The following is a 17734-nucleotide window of genomic DNA, read 5'->3' as shown; positions in this document are numbered from 1 at the left end:
AGCGTCCCTGGACAAGACACATCAACCCCGAACCCATAGTGCCTGCAATTTGCCCACTATGGGACTAATAAAGGTTTCTAAAATAAAAGGTCTTTGTTAGTCTACATTTGGCTGATTCCATGTAGAACATATCATTGTCAGTCGACATGATTGAAATGCTTCTTCTCCAACACTGACCAGTCACTGTACTGTAGTCACACTTGAGCTTTGCTAAAACCTCCTCAGTATCTTCAGACGTTTTGATTTTGGTTTTATTCCTGTCCGACTTTTCCTTGGACATTAGTCTGCTCGTGTGTCTAACCCTAACCAAGTCTTTACAGCAGAGGGCAGTCAAACACTGCAAATTACAGCAAGTCAGCAGGGGGATTTTCAAAAAATGCTGTCGCAGTGATCAAATGAGACAAGAGGGCACGTCATTAACAAGACATTTTCTTTTATTCAATAAATAATTTACATTATAAACAGCTGGTATGTGGCACCACATTTGCTTTACATACAAACACAGTTTGATCTTTCTGGCGTTTCCCCATTCAGCTATTTTTTATGCTTTTTATCCTTTACAAGTCTGACACAGAATTTCAAACAAAATAAGAGCTAAATGAAAACAAACATAAAGTGCTTTAAACTCAAAAACATGAACACCCCAGAAAACTTTCCTACATTCCCTTTTGTAGATAAGGTGGGCTGCATTCTGGATGTTTTTCTTCATCTTCGACCAAGTAAGCAACAAGTGATGAAAACCAACATCTCCACAAAGACTGTTTATGCTGTGTGGGAATATTTAGCTGTGTGCTGTTCATGTTTTTGCAAAAATCCCTTTTCAAAAAAAAAAAAAAAAAAAAAAAATCAGTTCACATTCACCAAAACATCTGATGTACAAAAACTGGAGTGATAAATTCAAAACACAACTGGTATTATACAACTCAACAAGTCACAAAACGTGTGTACAATCTCACATTACACATGTAGAACCATTATACTGTAAAACTCACAATACAAATTACAACTATTAACACAAGATTCAACATTACAATCATTTGTGTGATTTTTTTTTGTTGTCAAAATGCACCAATACATATTCCAAATAGCAGTAGTAAGGCCTGCCAAATACTTCAGTGTAAAAGATAAATGACTGTAAAACTGTGCCCGAGCAGTAACAGTATCTACAGGAGTGACTGGCACATTACCAGAGACCACAGCTGAGAGCCAAAGTTCAAATGGAAACCTCTTGTAGCGAGGAGTGTTATCATGAAACACAAGAAAAGCAAAGGTGAGTCTGGAGAAACAGAGACAAATGCTGCTTTTACAGTGTGTTACTGTAGTTTTTTTCTGCACACAGCAAAGTCACCCACAAACACAAGTTCTGTACAATTACGAATCCCCCTAATGTGAGCTGTTTAAGACTGAACGATGAAAATTCAGCTGTTGGCACAAGGGCTTGTTCTTTGGCAATGATTGAAGCCATGAAATCACGTCTACAGACATATGCTTATCATTTACTCACTAAGCCAGAGTCAGGTCAGCGCACTGGTAGTCTATAAAACGCTAAAGGGACTAGATGTGATGTCTTTACAGCTTGTACAGTACTAACAGTATCTACACAGATGTTACTTGAAATTATTTACATTTTAAATTCAAATTCACAGAGTACTCTCGAAGAGGTGACGTAGTTTTGATTGGCTGATCTACATTCTGTAAGTGCCCTTAACTAAGTCTGTTCTTTAGCTTTCTTATTAGCTACATTCACATTACAGGCCTAAAATACAAACACTGTCTGATCAACGTGTCAGCTCCAACAATAGAGGGAAAGGCTGTATGACACTGAAACTGATGTACAGATGAAAAAGATTATTTTTATACGTTCCCTTTTGGGAATTGCTACTTGGCTGATAGAGTCCATCTGACGAGACTGTGGAGCGCCTTGTCCTTTCTATTTCTGAAATTTCGGGTACAACATAAAGACACGGGAAAAGTTTCTCCCACTGGAGATTTGTTATCTCACTTTCTGGGAACTCCTGCACCCACAAACACACAAAATTAACCACTTTGAATTCTGCACACATGTTGTACTTATGCACTCCCTCACACATACACACAAACACACACACACACACACACAAAACCTAACAATATGACCCATTAATCTCCACTGCAGACAACTGGAGTCGCTGCTCTGACGTCCTTTTGGCTGAGTGCTTCCTCCAGAAGGCTCAGGCTTTTCCAAAGCTGGAAACTAATCAAACATAGAGCTGCCTCTGGCCTTAGGTTAACAAAAGCCCCTGTCAGGTCCTCTTGCTTTGCCACATGAGCCACAGAGAGCTTCACTGGCTTGGCACCAATGAGGGATCAGGGCAGGGAGGATCAGCAAACTCCTCTTTCTGCAAAAGATCATCTTGTCCGGCTTCCCATAGGCATGCAGCCACAGTGAGAATGTGGGATTTAATCCCAGGTGGATACCCTGAGCTCTGGGGTAGCTGGGCTCTCTCACCGCTGCTCTCTTCAAAGCCCAGTCCTATGAACCAGCTAAATACATGTGATGATAGGTGGGTGAACTCACCTTGTCATTAGACTGAAGACATGACAACACAACTAAAATGAGACTTAGGGCTGGGATGACCCTACTGGCAAGTCACTAGTCACATCACAGAACCAGAGCAGAAGAGAGGAGCCGACGTGCGACACAGTGATGATACTAACACTCACTGACAGATACACCGAGAGGATACGGTTGTAATGGGACTATAGATGAACTGTGCAACACTCAATCCACATTACGAGACTGAAGAGGTTGAAGAGGAGGAGAGAAAGTAAATCTTTGCTCCGCTGTACCGCACTACTCCTGGGCAAAGCATCCTTTTCATAGATGTGATATCTGTTGCTGTTTGAGTGGAGCATTTTAACATCCTCAAAGGCGTAGTAGGCTGCCATGGTGAAGTTAATGTCTCCAGAGGAGAGGAGGTCAAACACGCAGGACTGGAAGTACAGATCCTCCACTGGGAGCCTCTCTTTGCACTTGGCTTTTGCTGACTGGTAGGTAAAGCCATGTGCCCCACTGCCGCTCCTGGTCCTGCCTGCACTTTGAGCCTCCGTTGCTCGAGCTCTAAAGTTCCTGAAGTCGATACGCTGGTTGGCAGGACAGCCATGAAGACACAGGTACAAGTCCTGGTTATCACCTTCCTCCACAGAATTGACAACCTCCTCCGGCATGCGCGCGGCAAAGGTCAGGTAGCGACCTACCTGCCGTACAACTATGGTTGCTCCAATGTACCTGGCCTGAATCTCCACGTGCTGGCCAGGAACCTTCTCCACCACTCGCAGGGTGTTCGCTCCATGCCGATCACCGCCGTTTTTGGAACCGTCAGCGAACGCAGCTGGCAGTTCATCGGTCTCAGCATGATACATCTTCTGGTCTACGCACTCCTGGAAGTTCTTAAAGATGATTGTCAGCTACAGGATAAGATACACAAGAGACATATAATGAATATTTTGCAAACATGATCATCTCTTTCTGACTCTGAAAGGCACATATGCAGTAGCTGCTGTGTTTTATCGCTCACATGTAGAATATGAGGAATCTGCAGTAAACATAAGCATATTTTAAAAAGGAAGCACTTATACTTTTGCATTAGGAACAAGTTTGTGCAATATGCAATCTACCTCCACCGCTCCACTTTAGTGTCACATTTCAGCACTGGCTCAACATGGGGGAGGCCAAGGTAAACGCCCTCAAAAAACATGAGTCTGGGCCATGTAAAATCAGGCCTCAGTTTGCAGACACAAAGACGAGCCATTCATAGTGCTGAAAAACCTGCCTGTGAACCCCACAACTATGCTCCAGGGAGTGGCGTCAGGCCAGGACAGAGCGATATACTCTGCAGCTAATTAAGTGAGACTGGTCAGGACTCTGCAAGCTTGGTTTCATTGGGACACCAATGAGCCATTGTCAGAACTGTGATATCAGAACAGCCTAGGTACTGAGGCCTGCTTGCCTGGAACAGAGAACAGGGGGAATCTACAGAATCCTCCATTAGCTTGACAATTCATCTGTTGCACCAGTTCTGTCTCAAATGCCCCTACCTCTGGCTAACATTAACTTCTGTCTTTTGCTTGGTTCGCTTCTTAAGCTGAAAACAAACACAAGAAAAATGCCTCTATTATCCCTGCATCAGAATGAAGATGGAAATAACCAGACAGATTTATTTGCTGTAGCCAGAGCGATGTACCAACACAGAGCTCTGCTAATGCAGATATTTTTTCTTACCAGAAGGGCCTTGTTTGCACAGGTGGCATTGGCTGCTGCCTTGTTTTCCCTTTGTCCTGAATCAAGATCTTAAAAAGCTGTCTCATTTGCTTCCAAGAACAGCAATGTAAAAATGGTATTAATTTAAAAGCCAGAAAAAAAAGGCTTAATAGAGTCATTTAGAAGCCTTGATTACAGCAAATTATACTTTCTACGAATGTGATTAAGGACAAAGTCTGCCTATACCTCAGTCTAAATACTTCAGCTACGTACAAGCTGTAAAGACACTGCTGTCAAAACGCTGCCAAAACTGAACCAACTCCAACTGAATTTGCAAACTACAAATGGTCCTATGTTTGCAGAGGTATACTAAAAGCCATTTCAAGGACAACCATCCAAAGTACTATTAAAGAAAACAGTAATAATGAGGTATGCACTGGTGAGAATGCTAGGAAAATAAATTATCTGGTAATGAAGAGAAAATATCTACAGTTCTGTGCAGACACAACATGTCACTGTGCTCAATGTGGACTACATTTTAAGTAGGCCAAACATCCGCCTGAGCTGTTCACTGTGAAAAGTGAAAATGGAGACCTGCTTGATGCAGCACTACTGTTATAATACTGACATGTCATTTATAAAGCCTATCAAGATCTTAGCAATTGTTCTGGGTTGGGCTTCATCTGTTATGATGGAACTCGGCCAAACACAAACCAGAGTCCGCAGTCTGACAGAAAACCAGCCTCACAGCAGCTCTCACAGCCTGACCACATGAAAGAAGAGACTTGCATACAAAAATATGAGCAGCTTGATATTCTACCAATGCACTGACATCCAAGGACCTAAAACTAACAGAAAATGTTGTAATATCTTAAATCGCTGACAACTAATATGTAACATTACTACAGCTCGGACACTAAAGATTATTTTCCATCACAGACTCATTTATCAATTTCTTTTCAAAGGTTTACTCCAGAAAATGTCAAAAATGCTGACAGTTGTGTCTTGAAGAGCACATGTTCAAGCTCCAGTTGCTTTTTATTTGTCTGAGAATCAGTCCAAACCCACACAAATTCAACTTAAAATGATGCAAAACAGAGAAACATTACATATTTGGCACCTTTCATACACAACTTAAATTATCAATCAAAACTGACATATAAAATAGACAAATAATTGTCTCTTGACTGTAGAAGATTTAGTCTGTAACTGTAGTGATGATTGATTTTTTTGAGTTTGAATTTTAATCATTAGATTTGGCTACTTTTTATTGTTATGTGACAGTAAATTAAACATTTCTGGCTTTGAACTGTCGACCCAATGATGACAGGAGATAAACTGACAAATATAGGTTTCAGACCATAGCTGACGGACTGATTAATAGATGTATTGTTTCTGAGCTAAGTAAACCGTTCAAAGACACGTGCAGAGTGAACAAAAAAGATCCTCACCTTGCTTGTGGCTGTTGCCATAGACCCCGGCACTACAGGAGTGTTGGTCACCTGGACAGACAGGTATTTGTTGTGTATGAGTGGCCAGGCCCCTTCCACCTTACACGTCTGGAATTCATCACCAAAGGTGCGAAGGTGAGGGTCTCCAAAGAACCCACAGTGGGTGTAGTTAGGTGGTGATGTGTTGCGTGGAAGACTGCGCTCATAGTGACAAACTTCCGGGCCATCTGAACGTTCCTGGCTGTCAGGTGGGAGTGGCGGCAGTGGGGGAGCAAGCGGAGTCCGAGCACGTGGTTGAGATGTTGGCCCCTCCTTGGAGCAGTTGCGTTGGACCATTAGGTCCTCTATGCCATGCTGAGCAGAGTGGTACGCCAGGTCACCTCTGCAGGTACGTGCGGTCCGACGTACACAGCTGTTGAATGCACGAAGTGCTGTGCAAAACTCCTCATCCGGTGCAGAGTTAGAAGTGGAAGCCCAAAATTCTGAATTACACTTGAGGATCTTGCACTGCAGGCTCACTGTCAGGGAGGAACAAGATGTGGTTTGAACAAAGGATGCAAATCAGAGGCCACATCATTTAGAACCACGATAGCCTACAGATAATCCTATAAATAGACTTAGAACAGATAGTTTTGATGAAAATGACCTAATGGTAGATCTAAAACAAGAATTACTAAGAACTTTCCTAACTAATCATAAATGTCTATAGTCACTATTGTCTAAACTAACGGCTAATGCTTACAAAGCTTTTTGTGTTGGGTAAGAGCACTAAATGACACAACATCTGTTTCTATGCAAATCTATAAATGACTTATAATGTAAAAAAATAATCGATTTTAGCTGCAAGTAAGCAGAACTGAACCAGATGTAAGGCAACCACTCTGTTTGTTGTAAAGAAGTGTACTTCCTTTTCACAGCCAGAGGCTTTTGGTTTATGTACAAGTAAAAATACCATTTGGTTTCCTAATCCTAATCTACACCTTTAGTGATAATAAAGGCTGCTTGAGAGATTGTTGTCTGGTTTTAACAGTACATCCGGCCAACTCTTTCCACAAATGTTCTTCAAACAATTCTCAGGATGCCCTGTTGCAACACCATGTTTGACTAGTATTACCTTTGACTAATAAAGCATTTATTTGAATGGGCTGTGAAAAGTTTCACCCAATGTGTCTCACGGTGGGAAGTCATACCAACACTTTGAAGTCGCACTTTAAACAATATCCCTCCTGAAAGCTTCACCGCAGCTCTCTCCAACCCCCACACTGCCTTTTTACCACCCATTTGATAGAAGGTAATAAACTAATCTTGATCGCAACCATCACTCCATTATCACCATGTTGTTTAATGGTAAGTGACTTAAGAGGGAAACTGATAAGAGTTTGGTAAATGTTTAAGGTGAGGCCTCCATTGCAAAAGCTACCCACTGCAGTCATAACATTGACAAATCTCAAGTCATTATATCTTTTTTTAAGTGGGTTTCTAGTTTAATATAACACGGATACAGTAGTTCTAGGTTTTATTGTCATGTTGTTCATTGGAGCGTTTGGAAAATCTTAATACAAAATGCAGTTCTGATGGCCTTTAAAAGGAAATCTATACAAAATAGGACCACCAGCATTGAGTTGAAGTATTTGAAACATTTAAAAATGCAATTCTATGTATAAGAAGCATTACAGGAGCTAATAAAACACTAAAGCACAGCCCACCCCCCAAACGATACAGGGTTTGAGGGCTGCAGCATAAGAACATATCTCTGATAAAAACAGCATCAAACTCTAAAACTACTGTAACCAGTCCAGTTGTGCACTTTAATGACGAGCTTGTTCACTCTTAATTCCGCTGTAACATTTTCCAATACTTCAACATTTTCCACACGTCTGCACGTAACCACTGCGCCCCACATTTCTGTTATTTGGTAGATTTTAACATTGAATTTGGTGGAATTCAACCCGAAGAGCTACGGCGAAATATAAAGATCTAGCTATTTTTTAACAGTTTGCGGAATTTAGCAAAAAACGCCGTCGTTTTTATGTATATTATAAAACTCTAGTTCAATGATAACATCACTAAAATATTTCGGCTAATAAACGAGGACAGACATCTGGCAACTTTGATGGCAAAGATGAGAAATGGGTTTAGTGATCGCACACAGTTGTCACAGTGGTGCTTTGATGGAAACACTAACGATATGGTTAGTTAGGTTGGTTAAGTTTAGTTAAGGTTAGTTAAGGTTAGTTAGGTGTAAGTAACCACATATCGGTGGTGGTACCTGGTACCTGGTGACCACATGCTTAAGACGCACAGCGTCACCGCGACGTCCACGGTCCGACCACCGACCTGCGGACTTGGTTTCAGGGCACAAGTTCCCTCTCACCCTGCCATTGTTTTCTGTCTCTTCGTATAATATTACCAGTCATGACATCGCCTCCTTTTAAAACCGCATTCACTTATTTAAGAGCCAAAACGCGTTGTTCTTACCGGAGGGGAAGAGTGAGAGAAACACGGCGAGGACTCTGCACACTTCAAGCGCCGAGGGTCTTCCTCTTTTCCCCATAACCATCCATCCAGCTCGGGGTCGCACTTCGCTCCTCTCCCTGGGTCAAACCGGATAAAGGAAGGACAGAGAAGAAGAGTTAGAGCCGCCAAGTCCTCGTTTAAAAAAACACCAAACAGTCCGTGAAAGAGGTCTGAAGCCGGCCCCGTCCTCTCATCACTACCAGGTAAGGAGCTGTTGTTTTTCTGCCTTCTTCGGTCGGTGCGACTCAGCGGCCGGAGCCGAGTTAGCTAGCTAACGCTGGGAGCGGGACCAACGGCTGAGAGCAGCCGGGCTCTGCGCCTTCCTTTTAGGGAGTGTCGAGGAGGCGCAGCCTCTGCGCTCCAGCGGACGACCCCGGACCAATCACGGCTGCCTGCTCGGCCCTTAAACCCCCTCTCCGAGTTTCAAATTACACCTCGATGTGGAGACTCTCTCCTAAAGCTTCTCTCCTAAAGTGAAAAAGTAGGAGCTCCACCTGAGAGAAGTCTGATTAGCAGCCTCCAAGTCAGCACAGTGAAGGGAGTGTGGTGGAAAAAGGTAAAAACAAAAGGCCAGAGAGTGGTTGAGTGATGGAGAGGAGAACAACAAACACAAACATCACTTTAACACTCCTTTTCTTTTCTTTCTTTTTTTAATTGCTTACATCACAACATCATTTTCCCAAACCCATGAGGCTTAGTCATATTTACAAGCACCTAAAATGGTGGCTGGGAGCCAAGTGAGCCTCTTCCCAGCCACAGAAACGCTGCTGGGTCCGAAGATGCCAAATCAGACTGACTATGACAGGACAACATGGGGGGCTTGAATGTGTCATACGGTGGAAATGCATTTGGTTTTAATGAAGAGTTGAAATAAGGTCAGCACAACATAAAATGATTAGAGCTGTCACGTTTCTCACCACCAATTAATCTGCCGATTAGTTTCGATTGATCATTTCGCCCATAAAATGGCACAAACTAGTGCAAAATGTGTGCAAACTATTATTTAATTATATATTCTTATAAATAGTTTACTGTCATGCATTAAAACTTCACATCCCTTATGTTGATTAACTAATTTATTAGTCACTAATCAGCTAATAGTTTCAGCTCTATGTATTTTTAGATATCAAAACACTTCACCTTCAAACTAAATCTATCAAATCAGAGTCACAGATTGGAAAATAAACAAAACATATTTATTTATATAGTCGAGGATTCATAATTGTGTTTTTTTGCCATGTAACTGTTCATTCATATTTTCTGTATCGTGCTTTATTATGGATTATATGCTGTATTCGAAAAAATCCATCTCATTTCAAGATGTCAATTCTACAGAATCAGCATTTTCTGTTTGCAGTCGATTACGTATTCATAACATCTAAACTCATCCTCATCCTTGTAAAAACACCCCAATTCCCAGAGAGAATAGCTACGTCCCTGGATGGAAATGGGAAACACCTGATGCCTGTAGCTTCTACGTGCAAACCATATACACAATTGACTTGCAAATCAAACCATTAGCACATAAAACATGATGACTTTCTGATATTTAAACCACAGCAAAACGTGACGTCACCATCCCTAAAGTTCATGCTTACAGGACACGCTGTCAGTGTGTGGCACTTGGATGGGAAGAGTGTTTTTTGAGTTTTGTTAATCAAGTGCAGTGCGTTTTAATGCTATTACTTGATTAGTTGAATGAAATGAAGGCTGTTAATAGTATTTATTATATGTTGCTTTAAAGAATTTTAATGCATTCCACTTCTGACCCATTAAGCAATGATTCCCTCCTCCGAAAAGCATAATACACCCTCTATTGATTGTCTTTCAACTGTACAAACGTCACATTACTGCTGCCATGTAAACCATAACACTAGAAGGCAGATGGCTGCGTGCTGCGTACTTGTGACTGGCTATACAGTATTTTTCCATAGAGCGGTGAATGTCTTTGTGATTGCTGTCCCTCTTATAGATGATGGATACGTTCGTATACAATGAGGCCTGAGCCTACACATTTTCAACAAGGGTGGCCCTGTGCAGGCTGATTTCCAGCTGTAATATACCAGGCGTTCACATGTGAAATGAGTGACTGCAGCTGAACATTTCTTTGGCTTTTAGCAGCAACACTGTAGATGCTATAGAATAAAATCCTGGTCAGATCCCAATAACTCTAAAGGCTTTGATGGAATGTCAAGAAAAACTGATTAAAGTGTGGAAAACATCAGAATCAATAATGTCTGTACGTCACATCTGATGTATGGCTCCCATAGCTTGTAGACCACATATATTCACCTATTGCCGTGACTGCACATAAGGGTACAGTATTTTGGACATATGCATATCTTTTGTCAACCGTGAATGTTCATTAGTCTTTTTTTTTTTTAGGGCTTGTTAATAAATGGTGGCAGCATCTTAAGTCATCTCTCTGTAATTATTCTACAGGTATGTCTGGTAATCAGTTTATTTATCAAGCAAATATGCTAAACATTGTCTGGTACCAAGCACCCGTTGTTTTCTCTTATTTTTATACCACTGTTAAATTAATATCTTGGGATAGGGGCGATTTGGATTTTGGTCAAAACAAGCTATATGAAGACAATGAGGTTGAAAAGACGTCGTTTTTTTTTTTTTTACTGTTTTCTGACATTTCAGAGATTTAACAGCTAATCAGCAGCGAAAATAATCTTTATTTCTCAGTAGAAGGCTACAATAATATCATATTAACCATTCAGTCCAAACCAGGTCACCATCTCGCCGTTGCTGTCAACTGCATTCAAGCCTTATAGTCTTATAGTAGTATTAGTCATCAATGATTTTCAGTGGCCCAGTATTGAAATTACAAATATTATTTTAAAAGAGAATATATATATATATATAGAGAGAGAGAGAAACTAAATAAAATAGAGACATGAGGCCGCCCCTGTGCTCCACAAGCTGTACCGGGTAAAGGTGACAGACATAATACAACTATAAAATCTCTCCATAAATCCAGTAGGTATATTCCAATCACGTTTTATGGTGTTTGCTGCTTTGAACCTCTGCTATCACCTCTCCCAGCTTGTTCTTTAAGGGAATTACAAGAGACACCCTTAAGCCTGTTGATATATGGCATACAACAACACAGAGTGGTGAACATGTCTTTCTGTGTCCACTGGTCCACATGTCTCTGTGCATCTGTCTTTGACAGTCTCAGCAGACGGATCCTCTCCTCCAACAGATGGCGCTTGTTATGAGCTCTGATATGAAACCTCAAATCATGACACAAACGCACATGGCATTATGAGGACACCCAAACCTGTCATTAAATTTGAGCTTTATGGACAGCTCGGTTATTGGTCTAATTACAGCTGTCATGCAATTAGGATTTAAAAGGTGGAAATCTGCAGCCAGCAGGCATTTGTCCTGCTGCACTGCTCTGAAGAAGATCTTCCTTTATTTCATGGAAATTAGCTTCCGCGGTGTTTTTGCTTGGGAATAGATGCAATGAGTGTTGACACTATGAGAAATAAAACAGTGCCGCACGATGTGCAATATCCATTCTTCTATATTTAATAGTCATATGAATGCTACAGTTTTTAGGATGAGTTGCATTTACAAATTGAGTTTCTTGTGCCCGCTGCAGATTAAGTTCTCAGTATTGCAGACATCCAGCGCTGCGCCGCGCTGAAGCCACAGATCCTTGACAAATAGACTCGTTTCAGGACACAGAGACATAGTTCACCACCCAGCAATCACAGCAACAAAAATCAAACTCACACCACCACACGGAAAAAATTCAAAATAGTCCCGAACAAGCAAGAAAGACGAACCAACCTTGGCGACTGCATGGGATCTCCGCGTCTCTGGAGTTCTGCAGGAACCCGGAGGACAGCGAACAGGAGCGAGAGGAAACGGAGTCCTGAAGAAAAATCTCTACCCCTCACAAACACGTCTCGAGTGTCACAGTAATCCGAAATCAAACGCTTTACTCAGCGGCTTTCTGAGTGGAAAATCCGCCAATCTGTACATGGTGTCCAGCGATCAGTTCATCCAAGTCTGCTCTGCAGTGAAATGAAAGTGCCTCTCGCTTTTCAGTTCATACGCACAGCCCGGTGGACTCAGATCTCTCGAGTCGCTGCTTAACTCATTTGCCTATCAATCGATCGGAGAGGAGACATTATGACAGATTAAGTCCAATAATTGCTGTCGCCCGCGCGTTAAATCCAAATGGTTAGTTCTGGTCGACGTAGGGTGGAGAGAAACCCTGAGGGCAGAGCTGCTGCTGCTGCTGCTGCTGCTGCTGCTGCTTACGGCCCGATCCGCTGTCTGGATGTTGTGAACTGGTTAGTTAGAAAGTGTGAGAGAGACAATGATCCGCTCTGCATGACGCCGCTGGGAGCCCCAAACCTCAGCCGTGAACCCCCTCTTTCTACTGGTTGTTCCCTCAGAAGCTCAGAGAGAGTCCGAGCAGGTCGCAGCTGCACTGAAAAACGAGCCAAAATTGAGTTGCACTGTGTGATTTGTTTTATTTGCCTTTTCTTTTTTGACACACCGTGCGTCGTCAGCAGTGCTTTAACTTGAAGCAAATGTCATTTTCTTATAGGAATATGAGAATATGTGCCCTGTTTTTTGGCGTTATTTCAGATTACTGAGGCGTGTTTCTGCAGGATTTGGATACAAACTGAACTTTAAACCTGAATGAAATTACTACTCCCCTGTAGACATTTATTAATTTGTAACATTGATTGCCAACTAATAGCCCCACTGTCAGATCCACACCCTCACTAGACTACCATTAGCAGTCCCTCGTCTTTGCAAATCACAGGTTGGAAAAAGACAAATCCATAATAATCAGGATTTAATGGAGGATCAGATGGACAAACACTTTGCAGCCAGGAGGAGGGGGGGGGGCAGGGTACGCTCAAAGGCAGGGAGGACTGTATGGAGGCTGCACCTGTGTTTTAGGATCAGACTGCATGCAGGAAAATACCACCACAGCCCCCCCCCCCCCCCTCCCTTCCTCTCCAGCTTTTCAAGCCTCCACTCCTTACAACATAACTGGTTTTCTCTGCTCTAGTTTCCCTCTGTTCAGGAAAATCCATCACTCCAGGGAGAGCAGAGACTTGGAGAATCGCTAATAGTTTCGTATGAGCTTGTAATTTCACTTTCACTAATGTTGTAGATTTCTTTTTGTGTGTGTGTGTGTGTGTGCAGCTAGGACAGAGCTGTCGCATTACATCATCCCTTTGTGTATCCAGCAAGAAACTGACCCTTGTAATCCACTCGTTTACTATCACAGCCCAGACCTGCCCGCTCCAGATGGCCTCTGAGAGGCAGCATATTTTACATTGATGTAACAGCAGAGCATAAAAGAATGACACCCCGGTGTGAAAAGAATGGTTTTAGAGGTGCCGGATGCTGGCCCCATCTCAAACACAGCTGGTGCACATGCTGACTTGCTGAGGTATTATGGCAAGTTAACACAACAGATCTTCTTTACATATCACTGCATTAATCAAACACTTTTTTGTATTTGTCTTAGTTCCCTTTCTGCTTTGTGCTGCTTCTGCTTCGTAAAAGCAGCGACAGTCGGCCATGTAACTATTTTAGCAACAAATGAAAGAAACATTCAGTAAGTCCTTCCCTTGGGGCTCTGTGTGATTTCCTTTAGTAGCCTGTGATTTAGTCCATTATAAAATCTGTTAAACTCAAGCTGCCTCAGCAAGTAAAACAGAAGCTATATAGAAACCGAAGAAAAAAATATGCTGCAGGGCAGAAAATCCCTGCAACACCAGTGTAAAACAGATTACAAGCTCCTGATCCTGGCAGAAATATAATTTTTTTAATATAGAAATAATAGAAAACACTGGGTGATTTGCTCAACGTGAGATATCACAAACCGCATAAAGATGCCGAGAAGTCGTTGAAATCTTGCTTCACTCTCTTGTGATTGCTTCAGATCATAACATGCTGTACTTCCCCTCTATAGGATCAAAAGTTCACAGTTGTCGTCTCGATAGAGGATGATAATGATTTCAGCTGAGTGTTGTTTTTGTATCTGTAGGCTTTGTATTGCGGATCAGATCAATTCAGGTTTATGAAGACACACATAGATCTTGAGTTTCTTCTCTGAACATTGGTGAATTGAGAAAATGGCTCAACAGCTGTTGGGAGTGGAGTTTTTATCAAACTAAGTGGGGAACTGGTCATCCACCGCAGTATTTCTGAGTCAGACGTGGATTAGTAAACATCATATGCTCCCACTGACCTTCCAGTTGCCTTCTCTGCTCCTGCAGCATAACAATTAGCTCGTGACAGTGCGCCGTGCCTCCTTTTCTTGAGGCGTCACACTGCATTGTGTTTGGACACCTCTCATAGATTTGACGAAGGCAGTTTGAGATAAACACAAACGTCCGTCTGTCATTGTGTGTCGCCAGAAAGAAATAACTGAATGAACATTTCCTATTTCAGTCTTCTGTTCTGTGATGACTTATCTTAGGTCGTAAATAAAGAAAGCTTTTTGTCAAAACAAGACATTTCATGTCATCACAGTGGGTTTTAAGAAATTGTGCTATATGCTTTACCATTTTTGACATTTATAGATAAAATAGTGAATTAACTTTATTAAAAAAAAAAAAAAGTAGCAGTTCCAAAATATATTGAATAGGCTATTTTAAATATTTTACTGCTGATATGATATCTTAAAATGAAGCACATCTCGTATGAGCAGTATTTGTTTTTAAAACTGAAGTTCTGTTATTGCAGGACAAGGCTATTACATGATAAAATGGCAAGAATGGTTTAGGAATCAATGAAACACAAATAGACTAAAACGGGTTTAATGTATGTGACTAGCAATTTGTTTTTAAAAAGCAAGTGGTGTTACCAGCAGCGTTGTCTTTGATAATAAGGTGTGAGCATGAATTAAACAATCTATTTGGAGGTGATATGTGGGCCTCAGACACTGTGTGGAATTACTGCCACAGCTAGTAACAGTACAAATGAAGGAAGCTTGTAAATTGGCCTGTGTGCGCACACAGAGGACTGGACATGAATGTGCAAACCCTCATTATAGAATCCCCTTTCTCATTTAAAGCCAAGAAGGTGAGTTTCTTCTTCCTTTTTTTTTTCTTTTAAACCCACACCGCAGTCCAGTGAGAATTATGCACACTGTTTAATTCCAGACGTAGACTGAACTAGACAGAGTGTGTAGAGACTGCGAGACAAACAATTAGCTCCGCTGCTAAACAGGACTGATCTCAGTGAAAGACACAACACATCAAGCCACATTTTTAGGGAGGAACATGAATGATCATCACAATTTTGCACCTGACAGGGTTTTAAAATGATGTTGGTGAGCCGCCATGACTCCATTAGCATACAAGATACCATAAATGCATGCAGAAAAGAGGCTTATCTCAGTAAAACAGCTGCCTTAATTTTTCTGCTTCTGAAATTCTGTGCAGAAAGTGGAGGGCTATCTGAATATTCAGTTTATGAATATACAATTAGATAAGATTTAACTCCATCACATGTGGAATGGTTTTCTGGAAATGTAATTTATACTAATTCACAACTAATCAGTTTCTGAAGTAATAAAAAATGTTGCCATTATGCCTGTGTTTGTCTTCATTGGCATTAAACAAATAACTTGTGTTTTTGTTTTCCATTTTACACAAATAATGAAATTAAAGCCCCAGTGTTGACTCTAAGTAACTAAATTATTACATGTATTTTAAGAACTGCATGGATTTAAATCAGGGTTTAAGTTAAGGATTCTCTATTAGCAAACTCATTACATTTGTCACATTGATGCTGTATTAGCAACACTTAGGTTAATTTGCTTCCAGCTGAAATATTGCATCTGTGTGCTGCAGAGATACAACACACAACACCTCTGTATCTTTGAATAGTTTCCTACCAGAACAAGTATTTTTTTTAATACTAACTCTAGTTATCCACCCTTGACCTGTGTAAATGCCGACTGATGATAAGAATAACAAGCTGAGTCACAGTGTCAGTCCAGCTATTTGTATTATGTGCATTTAAATGTGAATGCTACCAACACAGTCTGGGGATTAGGTGTCGGAAAATAAGCAGCCAGTCTGAATTCTTCACAGCTCTTTTATGTCCTGGCTTCTTCTGCTTGTTGAACTTTACTAGTGTCCTGCAGTGTTGCCCTGTGTGCACAGCTGCAGGGGCTTCATCCTGCCCTTCCTTTTGTCCCGTCTTGTCACAATAGCTGCAGTGAAAAGCTCAAGTTTTTGCAGGTGCCAGCAAATTATCGGAAGCCCAAAATCACTTTGCAGCTTTAATGCACCAGCGATAGTGGGAAACTGAAGCATGCAGTATGTGACTTGAAATGAATTTGCAGTTCTGGGGTCTCAAAAAAGATCATTTCCATTCTGAAATATTTATAGGCTGCTTAAAACAGTTGAAGAATGGAAATCAATGGTGGCTTCAAGACCAGATTCATTTGAAACTCATTAAGATTTATCTCCTTAGCAGGCCAAAGAATGAATTATTTTCTAATAGATGCTCCCAAAAATTTGGAAATGCGTCTTGTGTTGTTAGTGAAGACATTGGGGCAACAGTGCTGTATGCCATCCATGTTCATAACAGTGTCGGCTTGTAGTCCACTCCATCTTTGTAAAATGTGCTGTGGTTCATTAATGAGCTGCGGAAATGTCAGCGCTTTGGGTTCAGATTAATTGAAGAGCCCATGGACGTCTAATTACAGGAAAAAGACTTACTCCCCCACCCTCTGAGACAGTAGACCTTTCCCCTGGGCTAAATGATTCTTTCATTGATCGTTAAATGTAAAATGATACTGTAATTTCTCTGTCTCGGCTGTTGCTCTAGAAGCAGGTTAATTGGATCAGACCCTAAAAAAAAAAAGAAAACGCTGGTGCTGAACAAGCTGTAAAGGGTTGATTTGTTATGTAGATGGCTTAGCTTGAGGATTGTGCTTAATATGCAACGAGGTTAATTAACAGTGAGTCGAACAGGTGTGGAGCCCCACAGACCGGCCGCGCCCTCACCGCTAGGAGAGTTCTGCAACGGAGAGAAGATGGCGTGTTGTGTTTGGTCAGGTGTTTGTTGAACAGGAGAATGATGACGGAGCCTGTTGATGTTTTACTGACGGCTGTTCGTGGCTAACACCTCACACTGCATGACTCTCCTAAAACGTTGTGAAACAGGAGGAGACTCGAGCCCCCATCAGTAAAAAATCCCAATGGCAGAGCCAAAATAACATCAGTGAGTCATAGTTGCCTTAAGGCCTCGTTGACTTTATCTCCTCTGTCTCAACATGCAGGCTGGTTCTCTCACCACTAACTAATTAAAACGAGAGTAGAAGCTACCACATATTTAACCTCATGGTAATATATCTGTACAACTGTACAATTTCAAAAAGTTGAAATAGATATTCAGTGTGTTTTTCAGCTTCCCCAAACTGAATTCAGTTACAAGTTGAGATTTATATTGCTGTATGTACAACTTAAGGTGCCACCAGTGTGAGATACTGTTGGAATTATATTAGCAAGTG

General features: G+C 41.4%; 1 protein-coding gene across 2 annotated transcripts; it reads right to left on the bottom strand.

The window, feature by feature from the left end:
• Positions 1-416: 416 nt before the first annotated feature.
• On the bottom strand, positions 417-12495 carry rgma (repulsive guidance molecule BMP co-receptor a). 2 transcript variants are annotated; one of them, XM_026364918.1, is made up of 4 exons: positions 12022-12495; positions 8170-8285; positions 5692-6209; positions 417-3447 (listed from the first exon to the last, which is right to left on the bottom strand). In XM_026364918.1, the coding sequence occupies exons 1-4, from the start codon at positions 12033-12035 to the stop codon at positions 2740-2742; spliced, it is 1356 nt and encodes a 451-aa protein (XP_026220703.1). In that variant the 5' UTR covers positions 12036-12495; the 3' UTR covers positions 417-2739. The 2 variants fall into 2 exon arrangements, with proteins under 2 accessions (XP_026220703.1, XP_026220704.1); XM_026364919.1 differs by lacking the exon at positions 12022-12495 and adding an exon at positions 8409-8728.
• Between the last annotated feature and the right edge of the window lie 5239 nt (positions 12496-17734).

Source organism: Anabas testudineus, chromosome 6, assembly GCF_900324465.2.
Source record: "Anabas testudineus chromosome 6, fAnaTes1.2, whole genome shotgun sequence".
In the NCBI taxonomy this organism is placed as follows: Eukaryota; Metazoa; Chordata; class Actinopteri; order Anabantiformes; family Anabantidae; genus Anabas; species Anabas testudineus.
This window is presented reverse-complemented; position numbering and strand designations above follow the sequence as displayed.